At 40.8% G+C, this 12,972-nt stretch overlaps 1 protein-coding gene across 5 annotated transcripts in view; it reads left to right on the plus strand.

The window, feature by feature from the left end:
• Nucleotides 1-12,972, plus strand: part of Spf45 (splicing factor 45) — a 216,671-nt gene that overhangs the window by 124,354 nt on the left and 79,345 nt on the right. For all 5 annotated transcript variants that reach the window (XM_071661428.1, XM_071661427.1, XM_071661426.1 and 2 more), the window contains one exon: nt 5,831-5,912. In XM_071661428.1, the coding sequence (XP_071517529.1) occupies nt 5,831-5,912 (82 nt within the window). The remainder of the gene's footprint in view (nt 1-5,830; nt 5,913-12,972) is intronic.

A 12,972-nucleotide genomic window follows, 5' to 3' on the forward strand; every position in this document is an offset into this window, starting at 1 on the left:
CTCTCATTAGGTTTTGTATCAATTGATTTAGAAACCAGTCTTCTGTTAAATCTTCTGTTAAATAATTTAACCTGTTTCCCTGTTAACCTGTCATAAGGTTCCAATTATGTTGGGATTGCTAAGATCTCCCACAATTATTGCTTCTTGTCATTTACTAAGGATTTGATATCTTCATAAAAAGCTTGATCATTTTCACAAATTTTAGGGATCTCACCCTTACACATTAATGAATATTCATTCCCTTACCATCTAGCTGGCTAGAGAAGCTCATGGCTGACATTTTGGAACTTGCCAGATATCTGGTTTCACTTTGGCTCTGAGTACTTCATATCATCTGGTCACTTGGGTTTATGTGTGACCCAGGTGGCATATTCACATTTGACCTCACTGAGAGGAACTTGCCTGTGTCAGTAATTGATATATCTGTGGCTGATGCTTTTTTCATGTGTTTATCTGATACGCTACTGATGCTTTTTTCGTGTTGATCTGAAACCCTACTGATGCTTTTATCAAGTGTTCATCTGAAACCCTACTCATCCTAGGTGTGGTAATAAGATTGGTTAAGAGACCTGAAGAGGGTGTATGGAAATGCTATGGTATGGAGAGGATGAATGAGGAGAGGTTGACAAGAAGGGTATGTATGACAGAAGTAGGGAGAACAAGAAGGGGGAGACTGAATTGGAGATGAACAGATGGAGGGTAGGGTGTAAGGTGTGCACAGGACACAGTGAACTGGAATGTGATGATATATAGGGGTTGACTTACTGTTACTAGACTGTAACAGGGCAAATGAAATGGCCATGGAAAACCAAGGAAAGGTCTGTAGGGCCTGAGTGTGGTTTTTATGCATAATACATGACAGATAGCATGGATATGAGCTAATGATACCATTTCTTCTTCTGCCCCTTGCACTACTGCTCTAATGCAGGAAATAAATGGTGAACAATTATAAGAAAAAAAAAAACAGACTCTCTCAGAAACAGGATTTAGGGTAATTATAAATGAATGAAAATATATCCACACCCATATATAGACTTATATGCAGTAATGGAGAACAGAAAGACATTGGACAAAACATGGGTTAAGGAAAGATAACTGTCTCCCAAGCAAAATAAGAATCACACCTCTAACTTAGTCACTCATAAAACAAAATACAACATAATTGTGTGACTGGATAAAAAAGGGCAGTTACATGACCACAGGATATCGCTTTTGGATGAGAATCTTAATCTCATATGTATTTATCATATTGACCAGAAGCACAGTTAACAAACTGGGTAAAATTTTGATTTTATGTTTTTTAACATTGTAACGCTTGGGATAAAGTATGACACTGAATGTTATAAAAGTGTAGTGATTGACACCATATATTGGAGGGAACAGTTATGACAGTATGCTTTATAACACAGTAATTAAGTAATTGAATTATGGCACTTGGTTTTTTAGTTATCCATTATATCTGGTATGAGGGACTAAGTTAAAAGATTTTGACTATCAAGATGCTAAATATTAGCTAACATTGTCACTCCCTGGCTAGACACATGCAACAGAAAACAGTGTGTAAGAGTTATTATATGGTAAGAGAGAGAGTTACTGTATCTGATAAACAGCTGTGGAGATGGCAAAAATCTTATTAGCTTATGTTGGGAACTCCCACAGTTGGCCCTGTGCTTATTACTGAAATTTCCTAGTATTCACGATCTGCAGTAAGCAGTGTGATGCTTTTGGAACCAGACATCATGCAAGTGTTGTTAGTGAAGTACATTATTCATGACTATGAATTAACTCAGTATTTTGATTTGTAAAGTAAGATTGATTTAATTGTAGTAGCACACTGAGTTGCATTTACATCTAATATCTTTTCAATAGCTTTTTCATATGAAGAAATCAGATAATTCAAAACAGTCAAAAAACTACATGTGGGTATCCAGTGGAAACAAAAAGACTCTAAACAAGAGGCATAGTTCTCTAAGTTTGCCAGTCTATTAACTATATATCCTACCTAACCTACAAATTAATCCTATGTGGAGGCTTTCTTATTGACGATAAGGGAGGCTATCTTGGAGTCCTTTTGTAGACTTAGTGATGTAGTTTTGATGGGGTTTGGTTATACTGATGTTCTGACATTTATTTTGAATGTCTGGATTCAAGATTTTTCAAGAAGCATAATTATTGAATGTGTTGGTGAGCAAACTGTTTGACAGCAGTGATACAGTAGAGAAATAAGATTATCTTTCACCAAAACTTTTGAATAATTAAATTACAAGTTTCATGCCATCATTCAAGGGAAAATAGTTTTTGTTATGTTGGGGAGAGGGGAGAAAGAATACTTCCCATGTATTTCCCACATGTTGTAGAAGGCGACTAAAAGGGGCGGGAGCAGGAGGCTGGAAACTCTCCCCTCTTTGTATTTCAGTTTCCAAAAGGGGAAACAGAAAGAGTCAAGTGGGGAGTGCTCATCCTCCTCGAAGGCTCAGATTGGGATGTCTGAATGTGTGTGGATTTAACCAAGAATAGAAGAAAGGAGAGATAGGTAGTATGTTTGAAGAAAGAAACCTAGATGTTCTGGCTCTGAGTGAAATGAAGCTTAAGGGTAAAGAGGAGAATGGTTTGGAAATGTCTGGAGAGTAAAGTCAGGGGTTGATGAGAGAGATGGGTGATTATTGGTGCTTATGCACCTGGTCATGAGAAGAAAGATCATGGGGAGCAAGTACTCAGGGAGCAGCTGAGTGAGTGTGTCAGCAGCTTTGATGCTTCAGACCTGGTATTAGTGATGGGTGATTTGAATGAGAAGGTGAGAAATGTGGCAGTTAAGGGTATATTTGGTGTACATGGGGTATTCAGTGTTGTAAATGGATATGATGAGGAGCTTGTGGATTTGTGTGCTGAAGAAAGACTGGTGATTGGGAATACCTGGTTTGAAAAGAGGGATATACATATATATATGTATGTGAGTGGTAGAGATGGTCAAAGGGCATTATTTTATTACGTGTTAATTGATAGGCATGTAAGAGAGAGGCTTTTAGATGTTAATGTGGTGAGGGGGGCAGCTGAAGGTATGTCTGATCACTATCTTGTGGAGGCAAAAGTGAAGATTTGTAGAGGTTTTCATAAAGGAAGAATGATTGTTCGGAAGAGAGTGGTGAGAGTAAGTGAGCTTGGAAAGGAGACTTGTGTGAGGATGTACCAGGGTAGATTGAGTGTAGAATGGCAAAAGGTGAGGGCAAATGACATGAGGGAAGTGGATGAGGAATGTGATGTATATAGGGAAGCAGTGATGGCATATGCAAAAGATGCATGTGGCATGAGAAAGGTGGGAGGTGGACAAATTAAAAAGGGTAGTGAGTGGTGGGATTAAGATGTAAAGTTGTTAGTAAAAGAGGAAAGAGAGGCGTTTGGACAATACTTAGAAGGAAGGAGTGCAAATGACTGGGAGATGTATGAGAGAAAGTGGCAGGAGGTCAAGAGGAAAGTGCAAGGGTTGAAAAAGAGGGCAAATGAGAGTTAGGGTAAGAGAGTATCATTAAAATTTAAGGAGAATAGAAAGATGTTTTGGAAGTAGGTAAATGACATGCGAAAGACATGTGAACAAATGGAAACTTTGGCGAAGGGCTAAGGAGGGAAGTGATAATTGGAAGTGTTGAAGTGAGGAGATGGAGTGAGCATTTTGAAGGTTTGTTGAATGTGTTTGATGATATAGTGGCAGATGTAGGGTATTTTGGTTAGGGTGGTGTGCGGTGAGATGGTCAGGAAGAATAGTTTAAGAGAGAAAAGTTGGTGAAAGCCTTGCAGAAGATGAAATCCAGCAAGACAGCAGGTTTGGATGGTATTGCAGTTGAATTTTTTAAGAAAGGGGGTGACTGTGTTTTTGATTAGTTGGTAAGGATATTCAGTGTATGTATGGATCATGGTGAGGTGCTTGTGGATTGGCAGAATTCATGTATATTGCCTTTGTACAAAGGCAAAGGGGACAAAGATGAGTGCTTAAACTACAGCAGCATAAGTTTGTTGAGTATTTTTGAAAAATTGTATGAGAGAGTATTGATGGAGAGGGTAAAGGCATGTACAAAGCATCAGACTGGGGAGGAGCAGTGTGGTTTCAGAAGTGGTAGAGGATGTGTGGATCAGGTGTTTGTTTTGAAGAATGTGTGTGAGGAATATTTAGAATAACAGATGGATTTGTATATGACATTTATGGATCTGGAGGAGGCTTACGATAGGGTTGATAGAGATGCCTTATGAAAGGTCTTAAGAGTATATAGTGTGGGAGGTATGCTGCTAGAAGCATTGAAATATTTTTACCAAGGTTGGTCTGCAGCAAGGGTGTGTGATATCTCCATGGTTGTTTAATTTGTTTATGGATAGGATGAGTGGGCCTGAGAAGTAAGTCAGTTGTTGTTTGCTTATGATACAGCACTGGTGGCTGATTCAAGTGAGAAACTGCAGAAGTTGGGGACTTAGTTTGGAAAAGTGTGTGAAAGGAGAAAGTTGAGAGTAGATGTTTATAAGAGCAAGGTTATTAGGTTCAGCAGGGTTGAAGGACAAGTTAATTGGGATGTTCGTTTGGATGGAGAAAGGTTCGAGGAAGTAAAGTCTTTTAGATATGTGGGAGTGGACTTGGCAGCGAATGGAACCAAGGAAGAGGAAGTGAGTCACAAGATGGTGGAGGGGTTGAAGGTTTTGGGGATGATGAAGAATGTGTGGAAGGAGAGCACTTTATCTAGGAGAGCAAAAATGGGTATATTTGAAGGAATAGTAGTTCCAACAATATTATATGGTTGTGAGGCATGGGCTATAGATAGAGTTGTATAGAGGAGGGTGGATGTGTTGGAAATGAAATGTTTGAGGACAATGTTTGATCAGGTAAGTAATGAAAGGGTAAGAGGGATGTGTGGTAATAAAAAGAATGTAGTTGAGAGAGCAGAAGAGGGTGTGTTGAAATGGTTTGGACATATGGAAAGAATGAGTGAGGAAAGGTTGACAGAAAGGATATATGAGTCAGAGGGGGAGGGAAGTAGGAGAAGCAGGCAACCAAATTGGAGATGGGAGGATGGAGTGACAAAGATTTTGAGTGATTGGGGCCTGAACATACTGGAGAGTGAGAGTTGCACAAGGAATGTATAATTGGAACAATGTGGTATACCATGGTCGACATGCTGTCAGTGGATTGAACTAAGGCATGTGAAGGCATGGGGTAAACCATGGAAAGGTGTGTGGGGCATGGATATGGGTAGGGAGCCTTGGTTTTGGTGCATTACACGTGACAGATAGAGGCTGTGAATGAATGTGGCCTTTTTTGTTTGTTTTCCTGGAGCTACCTCGCTGAAGCAGAGGGGCAGTGATGCTATTTCCTGTGGGGTTGAGGTGGCGCTGGGAATGGATTGAAGGCAAGCAGGTATGAATATTTATATGTGTATATGTCTCTGTATGTGAGTGGATGGGTCATTCTTTTTCTGTTTCCTGGCACCACTTTGGTGATGCGGGAAATGACAATCAAGTATGATAGATAGATAAGTGATATCTTGGATAAGATAAGTTAGGTGTGGTCCAAGTTTTATGTAGAGTTTATAGGCCCCTAGATGAATGAAGAAAGCAGGGAGCAAGTTCTTTTATCACCTGTTTGAAAGAAAAGAGTCATCTATTTTGAGACAAATACTTGGGTATTCATGCTGATGATAAGTTACTGGTGTGACAGTAGCCAGAACTGAGTGATGTTACCAAATTGGACATGATCTTGGAACTGGTGAATCACTGCATTATTTACGGTGCCATTATATTAGATGGGAGATTTCTCAGTAGTTTAAACATCCAAACTCTATTTTTATTACAGACATGAGAGAGAAGAGAGACCGAGAAGAGGAGGAAACAAGACTAAAAGAGAGGGAAGAAAGAGAAAGGAAGAGAAGAGATAAGTAAGTACAACAATGATTTTTGACTGAGTTTTGAAATTGTATGTGAAATGAAGTTCATAATCCATACAATTTGCTTATGTCTTATGGTCTCTCCAGTTAGTATGAGTAGACACTTATTGATCTTATAAATTCAGACAATATTTACTCTGGGGAAGTCAGACTGTCATTTTGTTGGAATTTCTATTTTGATCATCAGTTTACAATTTTCTTATCCTTATAAACACATCATAGAAGACAAATTTGATCTTATGCACATAAGTTTACTTAATGATTTTCCACTTGCATGTGAACATGGTAAATCAGTTCTTAGTTTATCAAAGTAGGAAAATACTCTGTTACTTTGACTCTTCTTGCTTTATCAGTGATGTTTTATTTAGGAAAGTTGCACTGTGATGCTTGGGATGGGTTTAGAGATTTTTCATGCCCTGAACCTTCTGCAACAGCTATGAAAATGTAGGAAGGGGGGTTCCCAAGGACAGAGGTTTATCAAAAGATTAAGAAATATTTTAGTCATCAAGTAATAGGAAAGATCAAGAAAAGGAGCCAAAAGAGGGGTATATATATCCTCTGTGAAGGCTCAGACTTGGGTGTATGAATGTGTTTGGTTGTAACCAGGATGAGAAAAAGGGAGTGATAGATAGATATGTTTGAGGAGAGAAACCTGAATATTCAAGCTCTGAGTGAAACAAAGGTCAAGGGGAAGGAGAATGAATAGTATGGCAATGTTGTAGGAGTAAAGTTGGAGGTTAATGTAAGGGCAAGAGCCTAGGATAAGATGGCACATCTGCTTGATGCAAAAGAGTACAAGGAAATGAACCTCAGATTTTTTTTTTATTTTTTTTTTTATTATACTTTGTCGCTGTCTCCCGCGTTTGCGAGGTAGCGCAAGGAAACAGACGAAAGAAATGGCCCAACCCACCCCCCATACACATGTATATACATACGTCCACACACGCAAATATACATACCTACACAGCTTTCCATGGTTTACCCCAGACGCTTCACATGCCTTGATTCAATCCACTGACAGCACGTCAACCCCGGTATACCACATCGCTCCAATTCACTCTATTCCTTGCCCTCCTTTCACCCTCTGCATGCTCAGGCCCCGATCACACAAAATCTTTTTCACTCCATCTTTCCACCTCCAATTTGGTCTCCCTCTTCTCCTTGTTCCCTCCACCTCCGACACATATATCCTCTTGGTCAATCTTTCCTCACTCATCCTCTCCATGTGCCCAAACCACTTCAAAACACCCTCTTCTGCTCTCTCAACCACGCTCTTTTTATTTCCACACATCTCTCTTACCCTTACGTTACTCACTCGATCAAACCACCTCACACCACACATTGTCCTCAAACATCTCATTTCCAGCACATCCATCCTCCTGCGCACAACTCTATCCATAGCCCACGCCTCGCAACCATACAACATTGTTGGAACCACTATTCCTTCAAACATACCCATTTTTGCTTTCCGAGATAATGTTCTCGACTTCCACACATTCTTCAAGGCCCCCAGGATTTTCGCCCCCTCCCCCACCCTATGATCCACTTCCGCTTCCATGGTTCCATCCGCTGCCAGATCCACTCCCAGATATCTAAAACACTTCACTTCCTCCAGTTTTTCTCCATTCAAACTCACCTCCCAATTGACTTGACCCTCAACCCTACTGTACCTAATAACCTTGCTCTTATTCACATTTACTCTTAACTTTCTTCTTCCACACACTTTTCCAAACTCAGTCACCAGCTTCTGCAGTTTCTCACATGAATCAGCCACCAGCGCTGTATCATCAGCGAACAACAACTGACTCACTTCCCAAGCTCTCTCATCCCCAACAGACTTCATACTTGCCCCTCTTTCCAAAACTCTTGCATTTACCTCCCTAACAACCCCATCCATAAACAAATTAAACAACCATGGAGACATCACACACCCCTGCCACAAACCTACATTCACTGAGAACCAATCACTTTCCTCTCTTCCTACACGTACACATGCCTTACATCCTCGATAAAAACTTTTCACTGCTTCTAACAACTTTCCTCCCACACCATATATTCTTAATACCTTCCACAGAGCATCTCTATCAACTCTATCATATGCCTTCTCCAGATCCATAAATGCTACATACAAATCCATTTGCTTTTCTAAGTATTTCTCACATACATTCTTCAAAGCAAACACCTGATCCACACATCCTCTACCACTTCTGAAACCACACTGCTCTTCCCCAATCTGATGCTCTGTACATGCCTTCACCCTCTCAATCAATACCCTCCCCTCAGATTTATGTAGGTAAAAAATTAAAGTGGATACATGAGGTGGGTGATTGTTATTGTTTATGCACCATGTATTGAAAGGAATAAGGAAAATAGGTGAGTGTTTTGGGGAGGAGCTGAGCAAATGGAGTTATTGAAATATGCAAAAGAATACAAGGAAATGAACCTCAGATTGATGTGTGTAAAAGATTAAAGTGGATACATGAGGTGGGTGATTGATATTGTTTATGCACCATGTATTGAGAGGAGTAAGGAAAATGGGTGAGTGTTTTGGGGAGGAGCTGAGTGAGTGTATTATCAGTTTTGATATGAGAGATTGAGTATTAGTGATGGGGGATGTGATTGTAAGAGTAGGCAATGTGGCAGATATAGTAGATAGAATTAGGGGGCATAGGCTACCAGGTGTAGTGACTATAAGTGGTGAACAGCTCCTGAGCTCCTGGAGTTATGTGCTAAAAAAGGGACCACAGACCAACCCTCACCTTTCTTTGTACCTACTAGTTCACATGCCTTAGACTTTTAATAAGAACTTCTCACTGCTTCAGGTAGCTTCTCTTCCACACCATATACTTGTCAAACTTTCCACAAGACATCTCTGTAAACCCTGTCATGTGCTTCCTTCAAATCATGAATGCCTCATACAAATCCTTCTGTTTCTTGAAGTATATCTCCTACAATTTCTCTAAAGCAAACAAATGATCCACACATCATCAACCATTCTTGAAACCATATTCTTCCTCCCCAATCTGATGCTCTGTACATGACTTAACCCTTTCTAATCATCACTTTCCAACATAACTTAGGAGGTACACTCAACAATTTACATATGTAGATTGAACACTCTTTTGCCTGTATACAGTGGCACTAAACATGTTTATCTATCTTATTTATTTTGTTTATTATGCTTAATTGCTGTCTTCTGTGTTAGCGAGGTAGTGCAAGGAAATAGACGAGGAATGGCCTAACCCACCCACATACACATGTATATTCATAAACGCCCACACACGCACGCATACATACATATACATATCAACGTATACATACATATACATACACAGACATATACATATATACACATGTACATATTCATACTTGCTGCCTTCATCCATTCCTTTCGCCACCCTGCCACACATGAAATGTTATCATCATCATTATCATCATGATGCAAGGAAACATACAAGGAATGGCCCAACCCACCCACATACACATATATATATATGATAAGGGAGATATCCCTGGGGACAGGGGAGAAAGAATTCTTCCCACGCATTCCTCACGTGTCGTAGAAGGCGACTAAAGGGGACGGGAGCGGGGGGCCAGAAACCCTCCCCTCCTTGTATTTTGACTTTCTAAAAGGGGAAACAGAAGGAGTCACACGAGGAGTGCTCATCCTCCTCGAAGGCTCAGATTGGGGTGTCTAAATGTGTGTGGATGTAACCAAGATGAGTAAAAAGGAGAGATAGGTAGTATGTTTGAGGAAAGGAACCTGGATGTTTTGGCTCTGAATGAAACGAAGCTCAAGGGTAAAGGGGAAGAGTGGTTTGGAAATGTCTTGGGAGTAAAGTCAGGGGTTAGTGAGAGGACAAGAGCAAGGAAGGAGTAGCACTACTCCTGAAACAGGAGTTGTGGGAGTATGTGATTGAGTGTAAGAAAGTAAACTCTAGATTGATATGAGTAAAACTGAAAGTTGATGAAGAGAGATGGGTGATTATTTGTTCATATGCACCTGGGCATGAGAAGAAAGATCATGAGAGGCAAGTGTTTTGGGAGCAGGTGAATGAGTGTGTGAGTGGTTTTGATGCCCAAGACCAGGTTATAGTGATGAGTGATTTGAATGCAAAGGTGAGTAATGTGGCAGTTGAGGGAATAATTGGTATACATGGGGTGTTCAGTGTTGTAAATGGAAATGGTGAATAGCTTATAGATTTATGTGCTGAAAAAGGATGGGTGGTTGGGAATACCTGGTTTAAAAAGCGAGATATACATAAGTATACATATGTAAGTAGGAGAGATGGCCAGAGAGCATTATTGGATTATGTGTTAATTGATAGGCGTGCGAAAGAGAGACTTTTGGATGTTAATGTGCTGAGAGGTGCAACTGGAGGAATGTCTGATCATTATCTAGTGGAGACAAAGGTGAAGATTTGTATGGGTTTTCAGAAAAGAAGAGAGAATGTTGGGGTGAAGAGAGTGGTGAGAGTAAGTGAGCTTGGGAAGGAGGCTTGTGTGAGGAAGTACCAGGAGAGACTGAGTACAGAATGGAAAAAGGTGAGAATGAAGGAGGTAAGGGGAGTGGGGGAGGAATGGGATGTATTTAGGGGAGCAGTGATGGCTTGCACAAAAGATGCTTGTGGCATGAGAAGCATGGGAGGTGGGTTGATTAGAAAGGGTAGTGAGTGGTGGGATGAAGAAGTAAGATTATTAGTGAATGAGAGGAGAGAGGCATTTGGACGATTTTTGCAGTGAAATAATGCAAATGAGTGGGAGATGTATAAAAGAAAGAGGCAGGAGGTCAAGAGAAAGGTGCAAGAGGTGAAAAAGAGGGCAAATGAGAGTTGGGGTGAGAGAGTATCATTAAATTTTAGGGAGAATAAAATGATGTTTTGGAAAGAGGTAAATAAAGTGCGTAAGACAAGGGAGCAAATGGAAACTTCAGTGAATGGGGCTAATGGGGAGGCGATAACAAGTAGTGGTGATGTGAGAAGGAGATGGAGTGAGTATTTTTAAGGTTTGTTGAATGTGTTTGATGATAGAGTGGCAGATATAGGGTGTTTTGGTCGAGGTGGTGTGCAAAGTGTGAGGGTTAGGGAAAATGATTTGTTAAACAGAGAAGAGGTAGTAAAAGCTTTGTGGAAGATGAAAGCCGGCGAGGTTTGGATGGTATTGCAGTGGAATTTATTAAAAAAGGGGGTGACTGTATTGTTGACTGGTTGGTAAGGTTGTTTAATGGATGTATGATTCGTGGTGAGGTGCCTGAGGATTGATGGAATGCTTGCATAGTGCCATTGTACAAAGGCAAAGGGGATAAGAGTGAGTGCTCAAATTACAGAGGTATAAGTTTGTTGAGTATTCTTGGTAAATTATATGGGAGGGTATTGATTGAGAGGGTGAAGGCATGTACAGAGCATCAGATTGGGGAAGAGCAGTGTGGTTTCAGAAGTGGCAAAGGATGTGTGGATCAGGTGTTTGCTTTGAAGAATGTATGTGAGAAATGCTTAGAAAAGCAAATGGATTTGTGTGTAGCATTTATGGATCTGGAGAAGGCATATGATAGAGTTGATAGAGATGCTGTGTGGAAGGTATTAAGAATATATGGTGTGTGAGGCAAGTTGTTAGAAGTAATGAAAAGTTTTTATCGAGGATGTAAGGCATGTGTACGTGTTGGAAGAGAGGAAAGTGATTAGTTCTCAGTGAATGTAGGTTTGCGGCAGGGGTGTGTGATGTCTCCATGGTTGTTTAATTTGTTTATGGATGGGGTTGTTAGGGAGGTGAATGCAAGAGTTTTGGAAAGAGGGGCAAGTATGCAGTCTGTTGTGGATGAGAGAGCTTGGGAAGTGAGTCAGTTGTTGTTCGCTGATGATACAGCGCTGGTGGCTGATTCATGTGAGAAACTGCAGAAGCTGGTGACTGAGTTTGTGTGTGAAAGAAGAAAGTTAAGAGTAAATGTGAATAAGAGCAAGGTTATTAGGTACAGTAGGGTTAAGGGTCAAGTCAATTGGGAGGTAAGTTTGAATGGAGAAAAACTGGAGGAAGTAAAGTGTTTTAGATATCTGGGAGTGGATCTGGCAGCGAATGGAACCATGGAAGCGGAAGTGGATCATAGGGTGGGGGAGGGGGCGAAAATCCTGGGAGCCTTGAAGAATGTGTGGAAGTCGAGAACATTATCTCTGAAAGCAAAAATGGCTATGTTTGAAGGAATAGTGGCTCCAACAATGTTGTATGGTTGCGAGGCGTGGGCTATGGATAGAGTTGTGCACAGGAGGATGGATGTGCTAGAAATGAGATGTTTGAGGACAATGTGTGGTGTGAGGTGGTTTGATCGAGTAAGTAACGTAAGGGTAAGAGAGATATGTGGAAATGGAAAGAGCGTTGTTGAGAGAGCAGAAGAGGGTGTTTTGAAATGGTTTGGGCACATGGAGAGAATGAGTGAGGAAAGATTGACCAAGAGGATATATGTGTCGGAGGTGGAGGGAACGAGGAGAAGTGGGAGACCAAATTAGAGGTGGAAAGATGGAGTGAAAAAGATTTTGTGTGATCGGGGCCTGAACATGCAGGAGGGTGAAAGGAGGGCAAGGAATAGAGTGAATTGTATCGATGTGGTATACCGGGGTTGATGTGCTGTCAGTGGATTGAATCAGGGCATGTGAAGCGTCTGAGGTAAACCATGGAAAGCTGTGTAGGTATGTATATTTGCGTGTGTGGACGTATGTATATACATGTGTATGGGGGTGGGTTGGGCCATTTCTTTCGATTAATATGGGTAAAACTGAAAGTTGATGGAGAGAGGTGGGTGATTATTGGTGCATATGCACCTGGGCATGAGAAGAAAGATCAAGAGAGGCAAGTGTTTTGGGAGCAGCTGAATGAGTGTGTTAGTGGTTTTGATGCACGAGACCGGGTTATAGTGATGGGTGATTTGAATGCAAAGGTGAGTAATGTGGCAGTTGAGGGAATAATTGGTATACATGGGGTGTTCAGTGTTGTAAATGGAAATGGTGAAGAGCTTGTAGATTTATGTGCTGAAAACGGACTGATGATTGGGAATACCTGGTTT

This window comes from Panulirus ornatus, chromosome 73, assembly GCF_036320965.1.
Source record: "Panulirus ornatus isolate Po-2019 chromosome 73, ASM3632096v1, whole genome shotgun sequence".
Taxonomy (NCBI): domain Eukaryota; kingdom Metazoa; phylum Arthropoda; class Malacostraca; order Decapoda; family Palinuridae; genus Panulirus; species Panulirus ornatus.